General features: G+C 49.1%; 1 protein-coding gene across 1 annotated transcript in view; it reads right to left on the bottom strand.

The window, feature by feature from the left end:
- The window catches only part of CYP4A21 (cytochrome P450, family 4, subfamily A, polypeptide 21), a 43152-nt gene extending 20669 nt beyond the window's left edge, over nt 1-22483 (bottom strand). Inside the window, 1 exon segment of the mRNA NM_214425.1 lies at nt 22270-22483. Within this exon segment, the coding sequence (NP_999590.1) occupies nt 22270-22446 (177 nt within the window). The 5' untranslated portion in view covers nt 22447-22483.

The raw sequence follows: 26745 nt of genomic DNA, 5'->3' as shown, positions 1-26745 counted from the left end.
TTCAACACAACTCTTTGAATGGGAACTGGAATCCTGGAGGGGTTTGGTGCCAGCTCAAAGTGGAGCAGGGTTAGGGCCACGGCCACCTTCATCTCGTTCATGGCAAACTGCTTCCCAATGCAGTTCCTGGTTCAGGGAGGGAAAATGTAAGAAGTGGTGTCAAAGCGTGTTCTCAGCTGGGCAGACTTTGGCCCCTGAGCGCTGGCCAGAAACAGGGCATTCAGGGCTATCCATGTGGCCCAGGCTCAACCTCCTTTCCTGGCAGGTCACACTGGTCTTGCTGCCCAGCCTTGGTCCACACTGTCCTCTGACCTTTGAGGAAGCCCACCCCTCTCCAGGACCACCTCCTCACTCCTGCTTCTGCTCCCAGCCCTGGGAAATCCCTTGTGGAAGGTCAGTGCTCCAGCCACAGGGTCAAGGGAGTCGCTAAAGGTGACTTAGTGCTCTGTTCCCTGGTGCACAGGCAGTTTTTCGGTCTCAGGCCAGGCCAGGGCCCTTGAGGGGGTGGGGTGGGCCACACTCTCAGGCCCGCATCCTCTATGAGGACACACAGGGACCCTGATCCCCAGACAGGACACGACAGTTGTGTAAGGAAGTCAAATGCCAGTTCCTGGAGGGGCAACCCAGGCAGCCTGGCGGCTTCCTGGAGGGGCTACAGGTTATCAATCCTGAACCTCTTGAACCATTTGCCTCCAAATTCATGGTCCAGTCTCCTGCCCTCCCTTATCCCCTCAGTCAACCCACTTCTAGAGCCTTCCCCTTCTTCTGTAGAAATGTCCCTCCTGTCCAGACCTGGGTCTCCTCACCCGGCCTCTTCTGTGTCCCTGCCTCCCGTCCCTCTCCTGAAGGCTTGGCAACACCGGACCTGCCATGTTCTCCATCACAGGGAGGACACATCTGAATACCTTAGCTGGCATCAAAGCCCTCTTTGGGTTGTTCCTCACTCTCCTCTCACCTTACAGCTCCTCTTCCTCCCTCAGTTCCTGGGGAGGTCCCTAAGAATGCCCTCCCTCCACCTCTGCTGGCCACATGCTCAAGGATAAGTCCAGTGAGAGCCCGCCCTCACCCACTCTGCTGGGTGCTTCTCTTTCTCCCTGGTCCCCCAAGGCATCATCACTGTTCTACTCGAGGACACTTCCTGTCCAGTGCCCAGGACAGTGCCAGGAACATGGAACTGTCAACACTCTTCTCCATGACTCATTGAGTAAAAGACTGGGGGAATGAATGATGGCTATCTGAAGCAGAAGCATTTGTTGCTTGACTGGGGACTCTTGGAAGCAGGAACAGTGTCTCTCATCTCGGTGTTTCCATCTCTAAGTGATAGGGATAAAGCAGGATAGTTACACAGGTAGAAGTCCCAGTAGGGTGCCATAGATAAACAGAGAAACTAGGGAGACTGCTGTAAGTTAATGATGGCTCAAGAAAGCCATCAGAACGTGGATGGAGTGAAGCTTAAGCCTAAAATGACCCATAACAGCATGAGCTATTCCTCAGGTCGTTAAGCGAAAGATCAAATGAGGCCTGTGTTCAGTTCCATCGAGATGATGATCCTTGGGACCAAGGACAGGAATTTAAGGGCAGGATGACATTGCAGAGTAGGAGACCCTCTTTATATGGAAAGCTGAGATGATTCAACATATTTTAGCATATATTACTACACTTATGCTGATTTGAATAAGCACCAAGGCTGTCTTAGTTTGAAGTCATAGAGTCAAATACTCTCTTACAGGATAGGGAGGAGGAGGAGACAGGATTAAGATGGTGGAATAGAAGGACTGGAGCTCACCTTCTCTCAAAAAAAAAAAAAAAAAAAAAAAACCCAACAAAATTACAACCACAAGCTGAACAAACTTCAACCAAATGGACTGGAAACTTTCCAAAAAGATATCCTATTCCAGAAGACAAAGAGGAGGCCTCATCAAGATGGTAGGAGGGGTGATAAGCAACCCCATACTCACTGGGTGGGCAGCCCACAGACTGGAAAGTAGCTGTATCACAGAGACTCACCTACAGGAGTGAGAGTTCTGAGCCCCACGTCAGGTCCCCACACCTGGGGATCTGGCATTGGGAGAAAGGGCCCCCAGAGCATCTGGCATTGAAGGCCAGCAGATCTTGTGTACAGGAGCTCCATGGGACTGGGGGAAACAGAGACCCCATTCTTGAAAGGCACACACAGGTTTTCATGTGCACTGGATCCCTGGGCAAAGCAGAGGCTCCACAGGAATCTGGGTCAGACCTGACTGCAGTGCTTGGAGGATCTCCTGGGAAAACAGGGGGTGACTGTGGCTCATTGTGGGGGAAGGACCTTGGAGGCAAAGGTCTAGGGAATATTCATCAGAGTGTGTTCCTCTAGAGGTGGCCATTTTGGGAAAATCTGGCCCCACCCATCAGCTCTGAGATGCCCCAGGCCAAACAATAATCCAGGTGGGATCACAGCCCCACCCATCAGTAAGCAGGCCAGCTACAGACATTCCCCCCACCCCCCCCCAGGCACACGGCCTCCTCTATTTTCACCCAGAGTCAAAGCCCCACCCACCAGAGGGATAAGAATCAGCTCCACCTGCCAGGGGGCAGGCAGCAGTCCCTCCCATCAGGAAGCCTGCAGCAAGCCCCCATACCCACTTCAGCCACAAGAGGGGTGGACATCAGGAGTACAGCTCTTGTCTGCAAAAAGGAGACCACACCAAAAACCTATGAAAATGAAAAGGCAGAGAACTATACCTCAGACAAGGGAGCAAGAAAAAACCCCAGACAAACAGATAAGTGATGTGTAGATTATCAGCCTCCAGAAAAAAGACTTTAGACTAATGATAGTGAAGATGATGTAAGACACTGGAAATAAACTGGAGGCAAAGATTGATAAGTTACAGCAAACATTGCGCAAAGAAATACAAGATTTAAAACTTAAGCAAGCAAAGATGCAAAATGCAATAGCTGAAAGAAGAGATTCATCAGAAGCAACCAACAGCAGAATATAGGAGGCAGAAGAATGAATAAGTGAGGTGGAAGACAGACTAGGGGAAATCACGGATGTGGAACCGAAAGGAGAAAAAAGATGGAAAAGAAATGAAGTCGGTCTCAGAGAAATCTGGGACGACATTAAATGCCCCAAGATGCGTATTATAGGGGTGCCAGAAGGAGAAGAGAGAGCGGAAGGTACAGAAAAAAAAAATATTCAAAGTGCTAATAGCCAAAAACTTCCCTAACACGGGGAAGGAACCACTCCCTCAAATCCAGGAAGCACAACGAGGACCATATAAAATAAATCCAAGGAGGAACACCCGAGGCACATATTAATCAAACTCATCAAAATTAAAGACAAAGAGAAAATACTGAAAGCAGCTAAGGGAAAAGAAACAAATAACATAGAAGGGAACCCCGACAAGGTCATTGGCAGATTTTTCAGCAGAAACTCTGCAGGCCAGAAGGGAGTGGCACGATATACTTAAAGTGATGGAAAGAAAAAAACCTCCAACCAAGATCACTTTACCCAGCAGGGCTTTCATTGAGCGCTGAAGGAGAAATCAAAAGCTTTACAGACAAGCAAAAGCTAAGAGAATTCAGCACCACTAAACCAGGTTTACAACAAATACTAAAGGAACTTCTCTAGACAGAAAAGAAAAGTCCACAGCTGGAAACAAAAATACTACCAGTGACAAGGATCACCAGTAAATGCATATATACAGTAAAGGTAGGAGCTCACTCACGCACCACTATGCTACCCGAATCAGAAATCGTGCGAAGAGGAGGGTACAAATGCAAGACACTGGAGATGCACTTGCAGTTAAAAGACCAACAACTTCAAACCATCTCGTATGTGTATACAGACTCCTACAGAAAAATTTCAAGGGAACTGCAAACCAAAAATCCACAACACATGCCTACAAATAAGAAAGAGCAATTCAAATACAGCACTAAAGATAGTCATCAAGCCACAGGAGGAGAGAACAAGAGAAGAAGGGGAGAAGAAAGAGCAGGAGAGGAAAGAAGACCTAATGATGTAGGCCTGTGGGCTGCTAAAGAATGAGGAAGAAGGGGGTCTTTTCCCACTCTCCATTATCCTTGGACTATAAAAGTGTAGCCCACCTAATCCTTGGGGGCAGTCTTCTCACCTGCCTGCTCGTATCCCTCGCAAGTGTCCCATCTTTTGTTTCCCTCTCTCCTTTTAGGGCTGAACCCACAGCATATGGGGTTTCTCAGGCCAGGGGTCAAATTGGAGCTACAGCTTCTGGCCTATGCCATAGCCACAGCAACACCACATCCAAACCGGGTCTGTGACCCACACTGCAGCCCACAGCAATGCCGGGTCCTTAACCCACTGCGTGAGACCAGGACTCAAACCTGCATCCTCATGGATACTAGTCGAGTTCATTACTGGTGAGCCACAACAGGAACTCCAAAAGCATCCTATCTTAATAAATCTAGTTCTTGCCTATTACTTTGTTTCTTGCTGGATTTCTTCCACCATGAGTCACAAAGAACCTGAGCCTTAGTGAGTCCAGACATCAGGCTAGTGATTCTAATTAAAGAAAAAAAAGGGGGGGGGAGTTCCCGTCCTGGTTCAGTGGTTAACGAATCCAACTAGGAACCATGAGGTTCCCTCAGTGGGTTAAGGATCTGGCGTTACCGTGAGCTGTGGTGTAGGTCACAGATGCGGTTTGGATCCTGAGTTGCTGTGGCTGTGGTGTGGGCCAGCAGCTACAACTCCGATTAGACCCCTAGCCTGGGAACCTCCATATGTCGCGGGTGAGGCCCTAGAAAAGACAAAACCAACAAACAAGCAAACAAACAAAAAAAGTGGATTCAAGTTCCAATCTGTGTTCAGGCTGGATTTGAATCAGAGGCATTTCTGTTTCTGCAGCACAGGACTTGGCACACAAAGACAGACAATAAGTTGTTATTTTAAAATTTTTTATCTTTTTTTATCTTTTTAGAGCTGCACCTGTGGCACAGGGAGGTTCTCAGGCTAGGGGTCCAACTGGAGCTGGAGCTGTTGGCCTACGCCAGAGCCACAGCAATGCCAGATCCGAGCTGCGTCTGTGACCTACACCACCGCTCACAGCAACGCCGGATCCTTAACCCACTGAGGGAGGCCAAAACCTGCAACCTCACGGTTCCTAGTCGGATTCGTTTCCACTGTGCCACGACAGGAACTCCTAAATTGTTTATTTTCGAATCAAGTTAATATTGGGAAAAAAAAGAAAACCCAATAGGATAAAAGTCAATATTAATTCTGACCTAGGACGTGAAGTGCCCAGGGAATCTTGCCTTCCAGAGGCAGATGCAGGATGCGCAGCCAAAGTCTACAAGGAAAGACTTGGACCCTGGCAGAAACCCGAGCCTAGAGCCAAATCTGGCAGGATGTCTGCTTTGGACCTGTTCTGTGACGGTTGAGTCACCAAATGAAAAATTCACAGAATTATGGATTTTGAAAAAAACTTATTTCTACTAAGTAATTACGAAGCTCTTGAAGTTTCCCTTTCTTGGGAAGCTCTGTGGCCTTTGAAGAGTTTTTTCAGCAGCCACTTTGGAGTGTATCGTTCACCTCAAGAGCTATTTCAAATGTGCTTTGTAAGGCATCTTAAACATGCATGTGTCATGTCCAAAGTGGAGCTTATTCTCTCAAAAGCAATCAATTGTCCTCCATATCCTGCTTTTTTGCCAGCATTAGACTAAGTAGATCCTGGGACTGTTGCGTATAACTCCCACTACATACAAAGAATACTGCTCACTGGAAAAGGGGTCACGGCTGTGTGAACATTAATATGCAGTCAAAGTTTTGGGGGGATAGCGTACAAAAGTAGAGGATGGACAAATGGGTTTGAAACGTTCTTCCAGTGGCATGTGTCCCTGTTCATGCATATGGCTTGAAGGCGGCTGGAAATCAACCCCATGCAAATACCAGTGAGACCACGAGAGGCAGACTGTGGGATTCGGTAGAAAAGGCAGTTGGGTGGACTAAGAACGTGCACAGAGAGAAAGCCGGATTTTCAGGTAACCGATGAGGGTAACAGGAAACATCTGACCTTCATATTTCATGAAAAATTCTACGGCTGAAAAGGCACACGCCTAAAGCGAGGAAACCCCCAGAACACTTTGGAAAGGCCACTGACACGGAGATGTGTCCGGCTGCTGGGAGAGTCCGGAGGTCAGGAACTGGGGGGCGTGCTCTGAAGGCCTTTTTGTACATGGACACAGCCTCCTTCTCAACACACCAACATAAAGGGCATGATGGCACGTAGCACATATGGACACAGGTGGGGACAGACGTGGGGTCACACCCAGAGACACGCTGCTGACCCAAGTCCAGAGGGGCTCACCTGGATCCTCCTGAGAAGGGCATGAAGGCATGGCTGTGTCGAGCAGAACCCGGTGCAAACCGGGATGGGTCAAACTCCTGCAGAGAGAGCACAGGGGCCAGGAAAGTGGCGTCAAACTCCTCTCAGCCACAGGGGGCAAGAATCCCAGAGAAGGAAGGAGCGGGAGGAGGTGTTGCTCTGGGGACAGCATCCCATCCCTCCTCCCGGGGACCCTCCTCATACCTCTGGGTTCGGCCACACCTTCGGGTTGTGGTGAAGGCCGTAAACGGAGAGCGAGAGGATGATTCCTGTGGGGAGGGCAGAGGGTGAGAAGACTGATGGTTCCCGTGGCAGCAGGGGTTCTGTGCCTGCACAGAAGACTTGGCAGCCGCCATGAGAGCCACTCCCCATCACTCTGAATGAATGAGGCTGAGGCAGGGGAGGTGGGCTGGAGGTGACAGAGCAGGGGATCAAAGACCAGGAGCCCGGAACCATGACCCAGCCCTGAGAGGCCAAAGACCTGGAGGCTTCCTTTTAGGAGTGACTCGGGTGACAACTCCCACTTGTCAAGTGCCATCCGGGAGCCCCTGAGGAATAAGCATTGACGCATCGACTCCTCACAGCAGTCCTCAAGGAAGGCACTCCTACCCACGTGTCTAGATGAGGACCCGAGCCTCAGAGAGGCCATGCGGCAGGTCTAGGACCCCACGGCCGGGAGGTGGCAGGGCTGGGCCTCAGTCCCAGTGGGAGGTGAGCCAGTGGGTGGCCTCCAGCCATGGCAGGGCTCTCAGACCTGGTCCTCAGCTGCTGTCTGCATCCCCCTGAGGGCTCCTCAGGGACTGGCCACCTGACCTGGGGACAGTGGGTTCCCGGAGCTCCCTCATTACTTGGACCCCCCTCTGGAAAGAACCACATCTGCTCTGCTTCTGTCTGCTTCTCTCTCAAGCCTTCCTGTCTCAGCATAGAATTTGAGACTCCAGGACAAGACTATATTGCAGGGCTAGCATTTGTCGAGTGAGCTTTCACCGTGTTCAAGTTCTATACCAAGCATTTCACAACTTCATCCTAACTGAATATAAATACGCTTTTTAAAATTTTATGTATTTTTGTCTTTCTAGGGCCTTACACGAGGCATATGGTGGTTCCCAGGATAGGGGTCGAATTGGAGCTGTAGTAGCCTTCCTCACCACAGCCACAGCAACTCCAGATCCGAGCCTCATCTGTGACCTACACCACAGCTCATGGCAATGCCGGATCCTTAACCCACGGAGCAAAGCCAGGCATCAGACCTGCCTCCTCATGGGTACTAGTCAGATGCGTTTCTGCTAAGCCACCAGGAAACTCCCAAGTACGTATTTTTAGAAGGAGCAATAACATTCAGAGCATGTCTGAAATGGGCTGGCATATGTGGATGTCTGATCTCCCATGTGTTCCTGCAGATGCTGAGGTTAGTGGGTGTGGTGACGCTCATACCTGCAGGTAAGGAGCGTCCATCAGGGAAGGTGATGGGCTTGCTGAGCTCTCTGCCAATGACTGGTACTGGCGGATAGAGTCTCAGGGCCTCCTTGATGCACATGGTGGTGTAGGGCATCTGGTCCAGGTGGTCCCTGAACAAAGGCCATCCTGAGGCTGGGCAGAGTTGGGGAACGGGGGAGTCTCCACTCGCTGGGGGTGGGGGGTGGGCGGTCCGTGCGGGGCTCTCCGTCTCTGGGACACTCACCAGGTGATGGAGGTGCCGTCCCCCAGGAGGCCTTGGATCTCCTCCCGACATCTCTGCTGATGCTCAGGGTGGGAGGCCAGAGCATAGAGGATCCAGGAGATGCCACTGGCTGTGGTGTCATGACCCTCGAACATGAACGTGTCCACTTCGGCACGGAGGTCGGTGTCCGACAAGCTGTTCCCCTTCTCCATCTGAGGAGGCAGGGGGAGAGTGCAGCTTTGCCCCGTCCTCTGTGCTTCTGGGCAAAGCCTCAAGCCTATGCCCCCAACACTCACTTGGGCAAGGAGGAGGATGTCCAGGAAATCCAAGTGCCTCTTCTTCCTCACGTTCTCCATCTCTCCCTGCTTTTGCAGCTGCGCCTTCCGCAGCTGGATCACTCGGTCTGTTTTGGAACAGCGGTTCCCAGGCTGAGCTGAGAGCTCCGGGGGCCAGGTATATCATCCAGGGTATCCCCACTGCCCCTCGTGGCCCAAGTTGGGTGTTGGGTGAATCAGGATGAGGGAGGGCATGGTTTGGCATGTCTGGGCTGAGACTTCCAGCCTCGTGTGACACTGGCCAGGATTCCCCTGGAAACTGCTGGGAGGGGTCTTAATCAGCCATTACCAAGACACATGCAAGTCCCTAAACAGCACCTCACACGCTGACATCTTGTTTCCCAGGCCCTCCTCCCAGGGAGCCACCCAGGGTGGGGACGTCCCAGCTGCTGAAAGGGACACAGGAGGCTGGCTGTGTCTGAGTGTCAAGACCAGTCCCTTTCAGGTGTTCCTGATGAAGGAGGGGAGCAGCCTAGACGCAGGAGTCGAACCGGTGTGTTGATGGGCCAGCTGGCAGGCGCGGTGGCTCCGGCGGCCTTCAGGGCTCAGCCTGTAGATGACATCATTCTGCTGGAAGACATTCCTCACGCGGGAAAAAAGCAGATCGTTGAGGTCTCTGATGGCCTGGATGTAAGAGTGGGAGTTCCTGAAGAGAGAGGATGCAGAAGAGACTGGAGAAGAGGAAGAGGTTTACCTGCAGAAGGTGTAGGGCTCTAGGCGGAGGTGTCCTTCTGCCCCACATGCCCCCAGACCCTCTGCCCTTCACCAGTGGCCTGAGTGGCCAGGTGTCTCCCTGTGTCGGGGATCAGGATGTGTGACTGAGTCTGGGTTTGGTCTGGGCTGGAATTTGCCCGTGGTGGGGGGCTCCCTGCCGAATGATGCCTTTTGTGCTGAAAAGCATCCCGCTGTCCCAAGTGCCTGCCAGGGTGGTCCTCCCCAGCTGGTGAGAACAAGCAGCTGCCACTGCAGGTGTGTCACTGACCCGTCAGTCTGGACGCTGCCCTGGTGGCTGAAGGCGCACTTCATGATGGTGTCCAGGGTCATCAAGGAGACGGGTCCCACGATCTCCAGACGTGGGTCCTGGGCGACGAGCTGCTCCCACTTGTCCTGTGGTGGGAGGGGGACAGTGACCCTGCTCTGCTCCCCCAGAAGGCCTGTGCTGGCAAGGCCAGGCTCTCTCTCTGCCTTTGCACGTCTTCTGATGAGACGTCTAACTTTCTAAAGGCGAGTGCTTAGCAGTTTGAGACTGTAAAGCATGTGTGTAATATGATGGCTATTTCAGAAACCCATTATAAAAGCACACTTTTATATTGTACAATTAATACTACTCTCCTTCTATTCTGAATGAGTTCTAAATTTCAGGATCAATTCATGGTGATAACCAGCTTTTGACAGATCGGAAAGCATAGTTCCTCCGGGGACGAAGTGGGCGTCTTTTGTGTCCTGAGAAAGGAGCTGGACACATGATGTCCAAAACCAGTTAGCAAACTTGTCAAGGCCAGGAAATACCTCAGGGTCTACAATGGGGCTCCTAGGAGTGGACACGCTATCCTCTCTTCCTGTCTTTCATCCAATACTAGCTGCGATGTGGTGGTCCACCGTCCAGATTGGAGGTGGTGCTTATCATGGTCCGGCTCTGTGAGTGTAGCCCTGGCTACATTTCCTCCCATGAGGGTCCCAGTTCCATGCAGAAGCCCTGGGCCTGAGGTCAGAGCCCACCTGAGGACCTTCTGGGGGCTACACTCTGCCAGTGAGGCTGCCATCCCCTGGCCAGCCTTGGCAGCTTGTGCTGTGTTCCAGAGGAAAGACCCTACTCTAGACCACTGTGTGAAGATGAGGAGATTGGCGGAGTGTGGACCCTGAATGTGCCATGACCATTCTCCCCAGGGTCAGGAGCTAGCTGTGGATCCCAGCTGCTGCCTGGGTGCTCTCCTGTCCCAGCTACTCCATGGTAAGGTCTGAGCCTGTCACTCTGGTGACTGTGTCTGATGGCTGTCTGAGGCACACAAATGTCTGGGAGTGGACTTTGGGAGCTGTCCTGGGGGTGAGTGTGCTCAGGTGAGAGAGGAATGGACTCACCAGCATCACCTGGACAGAGTCGGCCATGAGACGCACGTAGGGCTTCAGGATGTCATGATGGAAGGCTGGGGTCAGCATCCGCCGGTGCTGGAACCACGCCTGTCCATCCAACAGGAGCAAGCCATTTCCTGGGTGACAGAAGGGGGTGGGTGTTGGTCAGGGAGACTGGATCAGAGGGATGACCAGGGACCATTTGAGAGGAACCAATGGTGTCATAAGAAGGCATGGCGGGGCCATGGCCGGAAGGGCCAATACATTTCGGGAAGGTGAATTTCCAAAAGGGCTGGTCAAAAGGATGTGATTATGACAGTTGTGAGATAAAGGTTGTAAAAGAGTAGAAATGCAGGTGATGGAAGGACTTTAATAGAAGCCATGCTGAGAACATTGGAGATGCCTCAGAAAAGATGCTGAAGAGACGGAGTGAAGGGTGAGCGTTTCATTAGAAGAGGCAAACGAGGTTTGACTCAGAGACGGGGATGGTGCCGGGCCCCTGTTCTCCTTGAGTCAAAGAGGCAGCTCTTGGCCAACTTACCGGGTGGGGTGACTACAGTTATATTTAGATGTACTTACCAAGCCAGGGAATCAGATATTTGTAGGTAATGTGAGGTTTGGGTTCTGAAAGGTAAGGAAGGTTGGTAAGTAGACGTGACCAAATGAGGCAGACAACCTCCTGGTCCAGGGTGTGGTCCAGACCTTGGGTTGCCCTTCTGTGATTGACAGCTGGCAGTCTGTCCCAAGCCCCCTCCCACTTGCCCCCCAATCCAGACTCTCTCTGTCTTGAGAGTCACTGTGGGCTCAGGAGGGCAGACTCAGTGATTCCATCAGAAGAACACCCACAGCACTAAGACGGCGAACCAGCAAGAAACATAACCTCTGTCCTCAGTTCCATAGCCTAAGACAGAATGCCATGGTTTCCCTATAATTAGCAGTGTTGTAGCCACCCCATGACCCAGGAGAGGCAAGAGGGAGACGTGCCCAGTGGAAATCAGTGTGGATGGGGATTGTCCTTCAGATCTGGCGTCATCTCAGTTTGGTTGGAAGAAAGAAAGAAAGAAGGCAGGAAAGACAGAAGACCGAAATCAGCTCCACCCAGCTGGTTAAGCTTTCACTCTGAGCAAATTCTGTTGGCGTTGGCCTGCCTTGTGGGCTGGGAGAATGTTTGGAAGAGTTGAGGCATTGATGGCTGAAGTGTCAGTCTCTCCTGGAATTTCACAGACCCAGGGCCATGCACCCAGGAGGGAGGGTTTTCTCCCATGTGGATGGGGGTTTCCCTCTCACCTGATCTCGCCAGGACCACCTTCATGTAGTCAGGGTCATAGACCAGTACCAAGGCTCTTGTTCCCCATCTCCAGCGAGCACAGGCACTTGGGTATTTCCCTATCCTTTTCAGGAGTGATTGCTGCTCACCTTCCTCTTGAAACTGTCAGCGGGGGAGAGATAAGTCAAAAAACCCCTTCTTCTGGCTCCAGGGCTAGGGAGGAGGGCAGGAGGGCTACAGGGAGATAGGTGTGGATCTGTCAGCAGGACTAAGCCTTCAGAACTGTTTCTTATGACCTGGGCTCTGATCCAGACCTCGCCGGCTGTCCAGCCTTGTCCTAGGTCCAGATTCTGTCCCATTGTCATGAAGAGCCTTGTATGGGCCATCACCCTGTACTGCCTATAGAAACTTACATCAGGGACCGACTCCCTGGTGCTGGAAACCTTTGGAAGTCATTTGTCCGGCATTTGCATAGACTATTGATGACAACCTTGTATTACTCTGTAAGCATTTTTCATACAGTTTGCTCTTTTAGGGAATAAAATGGATCATTTTTAAAATGAAATTTATATACTAGTTGTATTTTACCATACTCGTTTTTATATGTTTTCACTATTATCCTAGTACACATATAAATTTTTTTTCGAGATAATCACTCACTTTTTTTTTTTTTGGTTCTTTTCATTAGAGTGTGTTTAGTGTTCTGTTAATTTCTAATGTACATCAAATAGGCCCAGTCACACTTACATATACATTCTTTTTCTCAGACTATCCTCCGTCGTGTTTCATCACAAGTGTCTGGATTTAGTTCCCTGTGCTATCCAGCAGGATCTCATCGCTAGTCCACTGCAACGGCAATGGTTTTGCATGTATTAACCCCAGACCCCATTCCTTCTGACCCCCACCTCCTCAACCTTGGCAAGCACTGCTTTGTTCTCCAAGTCCACGAGTTTCTCTTCTGTGGCAAGATTCGTTTGTGCAGTATTTTAGATTCCAGATATAAGTGACCTCATGTGGTATTTGTCTTTCTGACGTACTTCACTTAGCGTGAGAGTCTCTCGGTACGTTCATGTTGCTGCAAATGGCCTTATTTCGTTCTGTCTTTATCATTGTGTATCTATACCAATTCTTCTTCTTCTCTTGTTTTACTTAATGGATTTCATTGCTTTTACAGGTTACAACAATCATCATAACCAAACCCTACAGCATGTCCACCCCAAACCCTCGGTACATCCCCCCACCCCCCAACCTGTCTCATTTGGAAGCCATAAGTTTTTCACAGTCTGTGAGTCAGTATCTGTTCGGCAAAGAAGTTCACCGTGTGATTTTTTTAGATTCCACATGTCAGTGATAGCATTTGCTGTTGGTGTCTCATTGTCTGACTGACTTCACTCAGCATGCTAAATTCTAGGTCCATCCACGTTGCTGCAAATGCCATTATTTCTTTCCTTTTAATGGCTCTGTCGTATTCTGCCGTGTGGAATCCTCTTTATCCACTCTTCTGTCAATGGGCATTTAGGTGGTTTCCATGTCTCGGCTATTGCAAATAGCGCTGCAATGAACACTGGAGCACACGTGTCTTTTTGAGTCATGGTTTTCTCTGGATAGATGCCCAGGAGGGGGATTGCTGGATCAAATGGTAGTTCTATGTTTAGTTTTCTGAGGAATCTCCAGACTGTTTTCCACAGTGGTGGCACCACTTTACATTCCCGCCAACAGTGTACTAGGGTTCCTTTTGCTCCACACCCTCTCCAGCCCTTCTTGTTTGTAGACTTTTGGATGATGGCCATTCTGGCCAGTGTAAGGTGGTACCTCATCGTGGTTTGGATTTGCATTTCTCTAGTAATGAGTGATGTTGAACATTTTGTCATGTGTTTTTTGGCTGTCTGTGTGTCTTCTTTGGAGAATTGTCTGTTTAGATCTCCTGCCCATTTTCTGATGGTGGTGTTTGTTTTTTTGGTATTGAGCTGCAGGGGGTGTTTATCAATGTTTGGAGATGAATCCCCTGTCGGGTGATTCATTTGCAAATGTGTTCTCCCATTCTGTATGCCACATCTTCTTAATCCATCCATCGGCCAAGGGCCATGGAGGTTGTTTCCATGTCTTGGCTATTGTGAATAGCGCTGCAGTGACCCTACAGGTGCACATGTCTTTTTCAAGGGAACTTTTGTCTGGAAATGTGCCCAAGCGTGGAACTGCTGGGTCATACGGTCATTCTATACTGGGTTTTCGGAGGAACCTCCATGCCCTCTTCCATCGTGGTTGTCCCAGTTTACACTCCCACCAGCAGTGTAGTGGGGACCCTTTTCTCCACGCCCTCCCCAGCGTTTGTTGTTTGTTGTCTTGTTAATGATGGCCACTCTGACTGGTGTGAGGTGGTACCTCAGAGTCGTTTTGATTTGCATTTCTCTAGTAATGAGTGATGCTGAACATTTTTTCACGTGCTTGTTGGCCGTCTGTATATCTTCTTTGGAGAAATGCCTGCTCAGGTCATTTGCCCATTTTTCAGTTGGGTTGTTGGTTTTGTTGTTATGGTTGAGTTGTCTAAGTTGAGTGTCTATTTTAGAGATTAATCCCTCGTCAGTTGTATCCTTTGAAACTATTTTCTCCCATTCCTTAGGTCGTATTTTTTTTTTAAAATATGGTCTCCCTTGCTGTGCAAAACTTGTCCGTTTGATTGGATCCCAATGGTTTACTTTTGCTTTTATTTCTGTTGCTTGGGAGTCTGACCTAAGAAAACATTTGTATGGTTGATGTCAGAGAATGTTTTGCCTGTGTTCTCTTCTAGGAGCTTGACGGTGTCTTGTGTTATGTTTAAGTATTTCGTCCATTTTGAGTTTATTTTTGCGCATGACGTGAGGTTGTGTTCCAGTGTCATTGATTCAAAGAGGCTGTCCATTTTCCCCAGTACCACTTGCTCAAAAGACTGTTTTGTTTTACCCCCCCGCCATTTTCTTTCTTTCTTTTTTTCTTTGTTGTCTTTTTAGGGCCCCACCCACGACTTAGGGAGTTTCCCAGGCTAGGGGTCAAATTGGAGCTGAAGCTGCAGGCCTACACCACAACCACAGCAACACAGGATCCGAGCAACGTCGGCGACCTACACCAAAGCTCACGGCAGCGCCGGATCGTTAACCCACTGAGTGAGGCCGGGGACCGAACCTGCATCCTCATGGATGCTGGTCAGATTTGGTTCCCCTGAGCCACAGTGGGAACTCCTTTCTCCCAATGTATAGTCTTTCCTCCTTTGTTGAAGATTAATTGGCCGTAGGGCTCTGGGTTAATTTTGGGGTTCTCTCTTCTGTTTGACTGGTCAGTATGTCTGTTTAGGCACGAGTCCCACACTGTCTTGGTGACTGTGGCTTTGTAATATTGCCTGAAGTCTGGGAGTTCTGCCTCCTGCTTGGTTTTTGTTCCTTAGGATTGCTTTGGCAATTCTGGGTCTTTTACGGTGATATAAATTTTTGGATTGTTTGTTCTAGTTCTGTGAAGAATGTCACGGATAATTTCACAGGGATTGCATTGAACCTGCAGATTGCTTTGGGTAGTATGGCCATTTTAAAGATATTGATTCTTCGAGCCCAGGACCATGGAATATCTTCCCATGTCTTTGGATCCTCTTCAATTTCCTTGATTAATATTTTATAGTGCTCAGCCTATAAGTCTTTCACCTCCGTGGTCAGGTTTGTTCCCGGGCATTTGATTTTTTGGGGTGCAGTTGTGAAAGGTATTGTATTTGGGTATTCCTTTTCTAATATTTCATTGTTAGTATACAGAATGTTCCTAGCATTCTGTATTCTGTGCTAATTCAGAATGTTGATCTTCCATCCTATTACTTTGCCGAATTCATTGATCAGTTGGAGTAGATTTTGTGGGGAGTCCTTAGGCTTTCTGCATGTAGTATCATGTCATCTGCATACAGTGACAATTTTACCTCTTCTCTTCCAATTTGGATAGCTTTTATTTCTTCTGTTTGTCTGATGGCTGTGGCTAGGACTTCCAGCACTATGTTGAATAAGAGAGGTGAGAGTGGGCATCCTTGTCTTGTTCCAGCTTTCAGTGGGAAGGTGGAAGGGGCTCAGCTTTCCCCCACTGAGCGCTATATTTGCTGTGGGTTTGTCACAAATGGCTTTCATTATGTTAAGGTATGTCACCTCCATACCCACTTCGGTAAGAGTTTGTTTTGTTTTTGTTCTCTTTTTTCTTTTCTCATGAATGGATGCTGGGCCTTTTCAAATGGTTTTTCTGCATCTCTGGAGATGATCATGTGGTTTTTGACTGTCCTTTTGTTAATGTGGTGTATGGCACTGATTGATTTGCATGTGTTGAACCATCCTTGTGAAAGTGGGATGCATCCCACTTGTTCCTGGTGCGTGATCTTTTTTGTATGTTGTTGGATTTGGTTAGCTCAAATTTTGTTGAGAATGTTTGTGTCTGTATTCCTCAAAGCTATTGGCCTGCCATTTTCGTTCTTGGTAGTGTCTTTGTCTGGTTTTGGTATTAGGGTGATGGCGGCTTCATAGAATGTCTTTGGGCATGTTCCTTTTTCTTCAAGCTCTTGGAAACGTTTAAGAAGGATGGGTATAAGTTTTTCTTTTTACGTTGGGTAGACTTTGCCTATGAAGCCATCCAGTCCTGGTGTTTTGTTTGTAGGGAGTGTTTGTCGTCCATTGTTCATATTCAATTTCGTTTCTAGTGATTGGTTCCGTTCAGTTGATCTGTTTCTTCTTGATTCAGTTTAGTGGGTTGTGAGTCTCTCAAAAGTTGTCCATTTCTTCTAGGTTGTCAAATCAGTTGGCCTGTAATCGTTCACAGTATTCTCTTACGGTTTTTGGTTTTTCTGCAGTAACCGTGGAGATTTCTCCTTTTTCATTTCTTCTTTTGTCTCTGTGGGTTTTTTCGCTCCTCTTCTTGGTGCGTCCGGCCAGAGGTTTGTCAATTTTGTGCTCCTTTTCGAAGAGCCAGCTCTTGTCTTTTGTTGAGTTTTTTCTACTGGTTTTTGAATCTCTATTTTATTGGTTTCCTTCCTTCTGCTGACTTCAGGTTTTGTTTGTTCTTCTTTTTCTGATTGATCTAGGTGGTGGGTTAGGTTGTCGATTTGAGATTTTTCTTCTTTTCTGAGGAAGGCCTGTGTCACTATGCACTTCCCTCTAAGCACTGCTTTTGCGGAATCCCATAGATTTTGAATGGTTGTGTCTTCATTGTCTTTTGTCTCTCGAGGTATTTTTTTAATTTCCTTTTTGATTTCCTCATTGACCCACTGGTTTTTAGCTGCATGCTGTCAGTTGTTTTTTCTCCTTTCTTTTCCTGTGGTTGCTTTCTAGTTTCATGCCCTGGTGATACATCAGAGAAGATACTTGAAAGAACTTCTGTAGTCTTCAATTTGTTGAGGATAGTTCTCTGCCCCGGTATGCGGTCAGTCCTTAAGAATGTTCCATGTGCCCTTGAAAAAAGACTATTCTGACTTTTTGGGTATGTAATATCCTGAAAATGTCCACTAAGTCTATCTTTCTATTGCATCGCTGAGGATCTCTGAAGCCTTCTCGATTTTCTGCCTAGAGGATCTGTCCACTGATGTGAGTGGGGTGTTAAAATCTCCTGCTATGGTTGTATTCCCATCCATTTCTCCTTTTTTGCCTGTTAGTATTTGCCGGATGTATCTGGGTGCTCCTATATTGGTGGCATATGTATTGAAGGCTGTAACATCCTCCTCTTGCATGGATCCTTTTATCGTCAAACAGTGTCCTTCTTTGTCCTTCTTTCTGACTTTCACTTTGATGTCAGTTTTGTCTGAGTATTGCGACTCCTGCTTTCCTGCCTTGTCCATTGGCATGAATTATCTTCTCCCATCCCCTCACCGGCCACCTCTATGTGTCCGTTGCCCTTAGGTGAGTCTCTTGAAGACAGCATACTGTAGGCTGTTGCTGTTTTATCCAATCTGCCATTCTGCGTCGTTTGTTTGGAGCATTCAGACCGCTGGAGTTCAAGGTAATTATTGATAGGAATGTATTTATTGCCATTTTAAACCTTGTTGATTCTAGGTTTCTCCTTTGTTCCTTTCCTTTTTTGGCTGGGTGATTTCCTTTTATTTTACGGTTTTGTCCTTTTCTGTTTAGTATTTGTGAGTGCAATGTGGTTTGGATTTGTGGTTGCCCTGTTTTTCCAGTATGTTAACCCCCTCCTCTATCTGCTTGCTTAACCCGATAGTCATATATAAAGTATATTTAAATATATATTTAAATATATTATTTAAAAAAGAGTCTAGATGTTCTTGCTTTCCTTCCCCACGGTCTATGATTTTGAAGTTTGATTAACCCCTTCGTGTTTGTCCTTCTCCTGTCCCTTGTCCCTTTCGTAGTAGGTTATCTTTGTCTCCCTTCAGATCTGTATGCTGGCTTATTGAGGTGACTGCGTTCCCATTGTGATTTCCTCCCTCCCATTTCTTTGTGCTTCTTCTTTAGTCAGAGAAGCCCTTGCAGTATTTCTTTTAGACTGGGTTTAGCACTTCTTTACTCTTTTAGCTTTTGTTTGGTGGAGAAGTTCTTTCTTTCTCCTCCTATTCTACACGGTATTCGTGCTGGGTAGTTTGTTCCAGGCTGCATATTTTTCCCTTTTAGAACTTCGAATATATCTTGCCAGTCTCTTCTGGCCTATAGCGTTACTGTAGAGAAATCGACGGATACCCTTACGGGGGTTCCCTCAGAGTTAACACTTTGTGTTTCTCTTGCTGCCTTTAGAATCCTCTCTTTCCCTTTAACTTTTGCCGTTTGTTATTCTATTATGTCTTGGTGTGGGCCTTTTTGAGTTCAACGTCTTTGGAGCCCCCTGTGCTTCCTGTATCTTGGTAACGGTTTCCTTTAGGTCTGGAAAGTTTTCAGACATGATTTCTTCACATGTGCTTTTAATTCCCTTTTCTTTTTTCTTCTCCTTCTGGAATTTCTATCATGCATCGATCGGCCTGCTTTATATTATCCCATAGATCTCTTATATTGCTTCATGACTTCTCATTTGGCTTTCTGTCTGCTGTCCTGACTGGGTGATTTCCATTATTCTATCTTCCACGTCACCGATTGGTTCCTCTGCACTATTCCTTCTGCTTTTTAGCGACCTTAGCTCAGTTGGCATCTGTGCAAGTGAATTTTGAAATATTCCTTAGTTCCTCCTTGTACTTTCCAGTTCCTTTCTAAAGTAATATGCGTTACTGCTTAGATCCACTCTTAATTCTTGATTCTCACCCTTGATTCCTTCAGGGTCTTCACTATCTCCCTTCTGAACTCAGTGTCTCCTAAGCTGCAGAGGTCTGTTTCCTTGTTTGTTGCAGTGCCCAGAGTGTTGGACAGTGGCAGCAGCAGGGTGGGTGTGTTCCCAGGGGAGTGAGAGCAACAGCAGGTGGTGGTCGGTTGCGGTGCCCTGTGTTTTTGCCGACCCCTGAGGTGACTGGGGTTGCAGGTGGAGCCTATTCCCAGACCCCTATGGGGGGCAGGCCAGGCCTCCTTCTGGTTTCTGAGATGACTGCTGTAATGTGTCCCTGCCACATGTAGTTCACACAAGAGGCACTGTGTCGCCCTTAGCCTCCCCGCTTCCCTTAGCTCACCCAAAGATGCCTGGCCACCCGTGGCCCACACAAGAGGCCCCCAGCCTCCTGTAGCCTGAGCAGGCAGATTCTCTCCATCCATAGCCTGAGCCAGTGGCACCCCACCCTCTGAGAGTCTGCGTGTGAGCAGGGAAAGACATCCCTATGGCGGTCCACCCCTCCTCCTCTCACCCTCCCCAGCAATGGCGCCTTGCTTCTCCTGCAGGTCCAGATCTCCTCCCGGGTTCCCTCGGCTGTGGCATCCACTCCCCAGCCCGTGGCACAGTGCTCCCTGGCCCCTCAGGCTGTCTCCACACAGCCAACCCTGGTCCTCTCCCGGGAACTGACTTTCAGAGACTGAGTCTCAGCACCCAGCCCCCGCCCGAGTGTCTCAGGCTGTGCCATCTGGGGCGGTGGTACAGATGGTCTATGCAGCCCTCACTCTGCTTTGCCCTCCTCAGTCCAGCTGCTGAGCTTTTCTAGGCGACTCTGAGGTCCCTCCATCTCGGCTTATCTCCCCGTTGGAAAGGTGTCTTCCCATGCGTGGGTTCATTTTCCCTTTAACAGCTCCCTCTCAGGATTGCTCGCATCCTCGTGATTCCTTCTCTCGCTCTCTTTTCTTTTCTTTTACACAATATGTGGAGGGTTCTGTGCCCGTTTGGGAGGTTTACGTTCTTCTGCCAGCGTTCAGTAGATGTTCCGTGTGAATGGTGGCACGTGTAGATGTGTTTTGGGTTGTGTTTGTGGGGGAAGGTGAGCACGACATCTTACTCCTCTGCCGTCTTGATCCCTCCTACCATAAATGTTTGTTTATAATAAATTATGTTTAGGATGTATATGGCTAAGTGAAAAAAAAAAATCCCAGTAGTCACGTGTGTGTATAAAGTTATTTTACTTTATAAGCGTCTAGGCAGTTGTAGGACAGAATCTGTATGTATAATATGAGAAGGGTGTTGATTTAAGATTTTGATGTATGGATTTCTTTTTTGCTATTCGCCTGCACCTGCAGCCTATGGAAGGTGCCAGGCTAGGGGTTGAACTGGAACTGTAGTTGCAGACCTGTGACACAGTTGCAGCAGTACTAGATCCTTAACCCAGTGAGCAAGGCCAGGGATAGAAGCCTCACACTCACAGATACTGTGTCAGGATTTAACCTGCCGAGTCGCCACTGGAAATCTTGATATGTTGCTTTTCATCTTATTTTCACTTACCAACAGCCAGCAGCTTTTGTGCAATTGCCCCTGCCTTCAGGAATCTTTTGAAACGCCTCCGTGTGGTTCACAAAGGCCTTTGCTTTCTGCCTCTCCCTTCTCTAGCCTTGCCTCCTGACACCCTGGCCATTGCACAGGCCCCGCCACTGGGTTCCCAGAGATGCCGCTGCCCTTGCTCCGTGGTGGCTCAGTCTGCTCTCACTTCGGCGCCTCTGCCCATGTTGTTTCTGCTGCGTGGTGTCCCCAGCCTCTTTGCCACAGAGCAACTGCCTCTCTTCCACTTCTGAGACTCAGCTTTGTCTCTTGCCCTTGGCATTCTCGACCCCACGGGGCCCGGACAGCTTCCATTTCACGGGCTTCTATGTACCCCACAGCCACTCCCTGCCCATTGGAGGGCCCACGCTCCGCCTGCGTCCTCTGACAGTCAGGACTTCCCAGCTCTGGGGCAACCTGCCCTCCTGGGGGCCAGGTCCCTTCGTCGAGCACATATTTATTGAGGGTTGACTCCGTGCCAGGCCCTGGTTTGTGGCACTGATTTAGGCTGTGGCTCTAGATCCTTGTCCGTCTGCATCCCCCAGTCTCGTGGAGGAGACAGAAGGATCAAGAGGCCGTGAGAGTAGAGGATCATGCAGGGGTGATGGAAACCAGACAAGGCCACAGGGGCTCACGGAGCAGAGTTCCAGAGGCTGGAATGCACAGGCAGGTGGGGAGGCCCCTGAGCATCTTGGGGTGAAGGAGGTTAGGGAGGGGAAGGAGGGAGGGAGTGGGCCAGTGCCTCTGGGCTTGGCAGCTTCCAGTTCCCATCATGGCTCCACTCTGTTCTCATCAGGCTGCCTGGAAAGAGGGGCCTCTGCTCCCTGCAGTCCCTGATCTCCCCCTACCATTTGTTTAATCCACCAACCCTCGGTGAGCCTCTCTCCGTGTGGCCCCTTTCTCGACCAGGCCAGTGCTGCCCGAGCTGGGTGGGTGGGAGCTGCCCTTCCTCAGCCTGCAAGCTCCTCCTTTCCCTCCTTTCTGTCACTGCACACAGTGGCCTGATGGCCCTCTGGGCCAGGCTCTGTGCTGGGTCCAGGGGCTGAGGTATTACTTGCTTTGCGGCAAGAGCTCGGAGTCCAGGGAAGGCGGAGCCCAGGTGGGCGATTATGCAACTCAGATGTTATTTGTCCCTCCCTGACGCCATCTTGGAATCCTGGCTCAAGTGTGCCAGCAACTTATGAGACTTGAAGTTCTGAAACTGCTGTATGGAACATCTCTGAGTCTTAGGAAGCTAAGCCTCCTTGTCCCTACAGCTTATTGCACCTGCAACAAGCAGCTGAGCCTGGTACCTGAGAGCTGACAAGTTTTCAGATTGCTGTCTGTTGTCTCCAGGGACAATGAGGCAGAGGGCGGGATCCTTCAGACAAATGTCTGGGCTCCCAGGCAAGCTCAAGGCAGAGAGTACGGCATGGTACCCCTGGGGCAGGGAAGCCTCTAGAAGACTGTTCTGTGAGAAGAGCTGAAGCTGCTGAGCCTGAAGATGGAGAGACTCGGGAAGGAAGAGCCATTGTCCTCAAAGGGCAGGGCTGCCGGGACAGCCTGCAGATGCACCGAAGGAAGGAGTGTGTGACAGAGCCGAGGACACCAGCCCAGGGTCCTGTGAGCGAGGGAGCTGCCCGGACTGGGATGAGGAGCCACTACCTGAGAGGTGAGCTGGCTTCTTACATGGGGCCACCTGCTAACAAACACGAAACTCTGTCCCTTGGACTTGCTGGCCGTGACCATGCTCCGAGAGTGCCCGGCCCTCCCTGCCCTCCCACTCCCGGGTCCCCTCTTACCTACCTCCCTGCTGTGTCCATAGAGCCAGTGGGAAGGAGGGGACGGGAACTGCTGGAGGGCTTTGAGCAGCCACTGTCTGCGCAGGTAGAGCTGTGCTGCCTTGAGGAGAAGTAGCAGCAGCCCGAGCAGGGAGGCCACCTGCAGGAGCCCAGAGACACTGGCCAGGGCAGGGACCGTCATGGTGCACGGGCTTCTGGATGGCTGACTGTCCCTGACTGGGGCTGACCTCCCCTGAGCATCCAGCCTAGTCAGGGAGGATGGCCCCGCCCACCTGGGGGAGGGTGGTGAGGAGGGTAGAGGTCAGAGCTGGGCCTCCAGATATGCTAACTATGGAGAAAATATGTGCGCAAAGCTTTGTCCGCGAGAGGGACAAAGGCCGTGCAAAACCCACTTTTCCTTCTCCACATCACTCGCCAAAGAGTTCATGAGCATCTGCAACCTGCCAGGCAGTCGGCTAGGTGCTGGGACACAGCTGCGAGCAAAGCAGACATGAACTTTGCTTGACTCCCACACATTCACTGGCTCATTTGCCCTACGTGCAGTAGGTGCGGTTACCTCTATCGTTATCCCCCTTTCAGAGGTCAAAACCCATTTCAGAGAGGAGAGGTGATGTAGCCAGAGGAACACGGCCTTTGAGAGTCCCAGCTGAAATCCTTGAGCTCGCAGCCCTTCTCTGTTGGACCTCAGACTGCCAGCCTCAGCTGCCTCTGCCAGGTCCCCCCACGGCTTGTCCCAGTCCACTGTGTGGTTGTGTCCTGGGAGACTGTGCCAGTGGACGGAGCTCTGGGCTTGGAATCAGGAGCCCCAGCCCCAGGGCAGCCTCACCACACATGCAGCTAACAACATGTACTCTCTGAGCCTCCGTTGCTCCTTTGAAAGTTGGCATGTTAGTACATTTCCTGTGTACCTCCTGTGACTACTCATTCGTTCATTCAGTCATTCACTCAGCAAATATTTCTCTGGCTCTACAGGTAAAGGCCGAAAATGGTATTAGTACAATAAAAATGACAAAGGTTGTCCTGGAAGAATGAAGAGTGACTGGGACAACCAGGGAAGGGGAAAAGTAAAAAAATTCAGTGGACTTGTAGGGCGAATAGGAACTCACCAGGCAGAGAGTGCTTCTAGAGGGATGGGGCCTAAAAAGTCATGGGCATCAGTAAGTTGCCAGATACCAAATTAAAACTCAGAAGTCAAAGGCATTTCTATGTAATTACATGGGGAGATGAGATTGAGAATTTAGGGGAACCATCCCATTTAGCATCACATCGAAAAGATTAAAACACTTAAGAATAAACTTACCTAAACAGGCAAAAGACCTAGGATTTCCCACCATGGCTCAGTGGAAATGATTCTGTCTAGCTTCCGTGAGGGCGCAGGTTCTATCCCTGGCCTCAGTCAGTGGGTTAATGATCTAGCATTGCCATGAGCTGTGGTGTACTTCACAGAGTCTACTTGGATCTGGCGTTGCTGTGGCTGTGGTGTAGGCCAGGGGCTACAGCTCTGACTCAACCACTAGCCTGGGAACTTCCATATGCTGTGGGTTTGGCCCCAAAAAGACCAAATAGATAAATAAATAAATAAATAATTAAAGAGAGAGAGAGAGAGAGAGAGAGAGAGAGAGAGAGAGAGAGAGACAAAAGACCTCTGCACTGAAAACTATAAGACACTGATGAAAGAAAGCAAAGATGATACAAACAGATGGAAAGTTTGCAAGAATCAATATTGTCAAAATGAATATCCTACCCAAGGTTATCTTCAGGTTCAATGCCATCCTTATCAAAGGACCAATGACACTCTTCACTGAACTATAACAAAATCTTTAAATTTTTTTTATGGAATTCAAAGACCCCAAATAGCCAAAGAAATGTTGGGAGAAAAAAAAAAGAACAACAGGAATCAGTCTCTCTGACTTCAGACTATAATACACAAATACAGTTATCACACCCATGTAGTTCACATAACAAAAGCAGAAATAGAGATCAATGGAACAAGATGGAAAGCCTAGAAATACACCGATGCACCTATGGTTAAGAGTAACCTAAGCAAAGTATCCAAGAACACACAGTGAGGGAAAGAGACTCTCTTCAACAAGTGGTTCTGGAGGTCCCGTTGTGGCTCAGTGGGTAACGAATCCGACTAGGAACCATGAGGTTGCGGGTTTGATCCCTGGCCTTGCTCAGTGGGTTGAGGATCCAGCGTTGCCGTGAGCTGTGGTGTAGGTGGCAGATGTAGCTCAGATCCCGCGTTGCTGTGGCTCTGGCGTAGGCCGGCAGCCACAGCTCCAATTCGACCCCTAGCCTCGGAACCTCCATATGCCGCAGGAGCAGCCCATGGAAATGGCAAAAAGACAAACAACGACAACAACAACAACAACAACAGCAACAACAACAAAACCAAGTGGTTCTGGCAAAACGGGACAGCTACAAGCAAAAGAATGAAGTTAGAACAATCTCTAACATCGTACACAAAATAATCTCAAAATGGATTAAAGGCATAAATGTAAGGTGAGATACTCTAGAACTCTTAGAGGAAAACACAGGCAGAATGCTCTCTGACATAAATCTCAGCAACATCTTATTTGATCCACCTCCTAGAATAATGACAATAAGAACAAAATAAACAAATGGGACCCAACTAAATTCGAAAGCTTTTGCACAGCAATGGGAACCCTTCAAAGAATGCAAAGACAACCCACAGAATGGGAGAAAATCTTTGCAAGCAGTGCACCGACCCAAGGGTATAATCTCCCACATATCAGTACCTCAGATAACTCAGCAACGAGTACACAACCCAACCGAAAACTGGGCAGAAGATTTAAATAGACCTTTCTCCAAAGAAGAGATATGGATGGCCAGGAGGCATAGGAAAAAATGCTCCACCTCACTAACTATTAGAGAAATGCAAATCAAAACTACAACGGGGTACCACCTCACACCAGTCAGAATGGCCACCATTAACAAATCTGCAAATAACAAATGCTGGAGAGGGCGTGGAGAAAAGGGAACTCACCTTCGCTGTCTGTGGAAATGTAAATTGGTACAGCCACTGTGGAAAACAGCACGAAGGTGCCTTAGAAAGCTGAATATAGAACTACCATATATATATGACCCAGCAATCCCACTCCTGGGCATATATCCAGGCAAAACTTTCATTCAAAAGGGTACCTGCACCCCTATGCTCATAGCAGCAGCATTCACAATAGCCAAGATGTGGAAACAACCAAAACGTACATTGACAGATGAATGGATTAAGAGTTGTGTGGTAATACCAAGAGATACAATGGAATACTACTCAGTCATAAAAAGGAAAATATAATGGCATCTGTAGCACCGTGGATGCAACTAGAGACTCTCACCCTAAGTGAAAGAAGTCAGGAAGAGAAAGACCAATACCATATGATATCACTTATATGTGGAATCTATAGTCTGGCACAGATGACTCTACCTACAAATAAGAAACAGACTCATGGACATAAGAGAACAGACCAATGGTTGCCAAGGGGGAGGGGGAAGAAGAGGGATGGATGGGGAGTTTGGGGTAGGTAGATGCAAACTCTTGCATTTCAAATGGGTAAGCAATGAGGTCCTGCTGTATATAGCACCGGGAACTCTATCCGGTCCCTTGGGAAGGACCGTGATGGAAGATCATACAAGAGAAAGAATGTGTTCATGTGTATGACTGGGTCACTAGGCTGTACCACACAAGCCGGCCTAACACTGGAAATCAACCATACCCTAGTCAAAAATAAACATCAAAAAGCCGTGGAGATCATACATGAAAGAGCAAGGGATGGCGATACCTTCATCTTCAGGCTCTTCCATCCCTATTTCATGACTCGCTGCCCCAAGATCACATCAAAGGCCCACAGTTCAGAAAGTAGAACACAAAAGATTTTTGTAAAGAATTGCTTGAACACAGCTCTCTCAGGAGCCTCCAGTTTCCTCCTGACCTGCTGCCCCACCCAGCTGAAATGTGCTTAATCCAACAGCCTCGCCCTTTGGCCAGCTTTGTGGCAAGTGATTCACACAAGCTAAGGGGCTGCAGTCTAGACGCCCGTCCAAACAAGAGGTCAGGTTCCAGGTAGCACCTGCACACAGCCCCTCCCATCCCAACATTTCTCACTCACTGGTCCTTCTCAGAGATCCACAGCCCGCCCCTCCCAACCCCAGACTCGAAGTGACTAGATTTTCCTTTACTGGTTCAGCCCCTTGGTTCAGCACTAGGAGAGAATAGAGATGAGGGACCATCATCCCACACTCTGAAAGGGACCAGGTGAAAACTCTCCATCACTTCACACCCGGGAACTTGCCAAGCTTCCTTCCCACGATGCTCCCTGGTAAACCTCGTGGCCCACGGCCTGCCAGGTCTGAGCATCCACCTGAGCCCTTCTTGTGCAGAATGAACTAGCCCAGTGAGCTAGGAACCAGGGGACTGGGCTGAAGGTCCCAGCTGCAGGTCCCAGCTGGGGTGATGTCCCTT

Source organism: Sus scrofa, chromosome 6 (assembly GCF_000003025.6).
Source record: "Sus scrofa isolate TJ Tabasco breed Duroc chromosome 6, Sscrofa11.1, whole genome shotgun sequence".
NCBI lineage: Eukaryota > Metazoa > Chordata > Mammalia > Artiodactyla > Suidae > Sus > Sus scrofa.
Note: the sequence above shows the minus strand (reverse complement) of the source record. Positions and strands in the feature narration are given on the sequence as shown.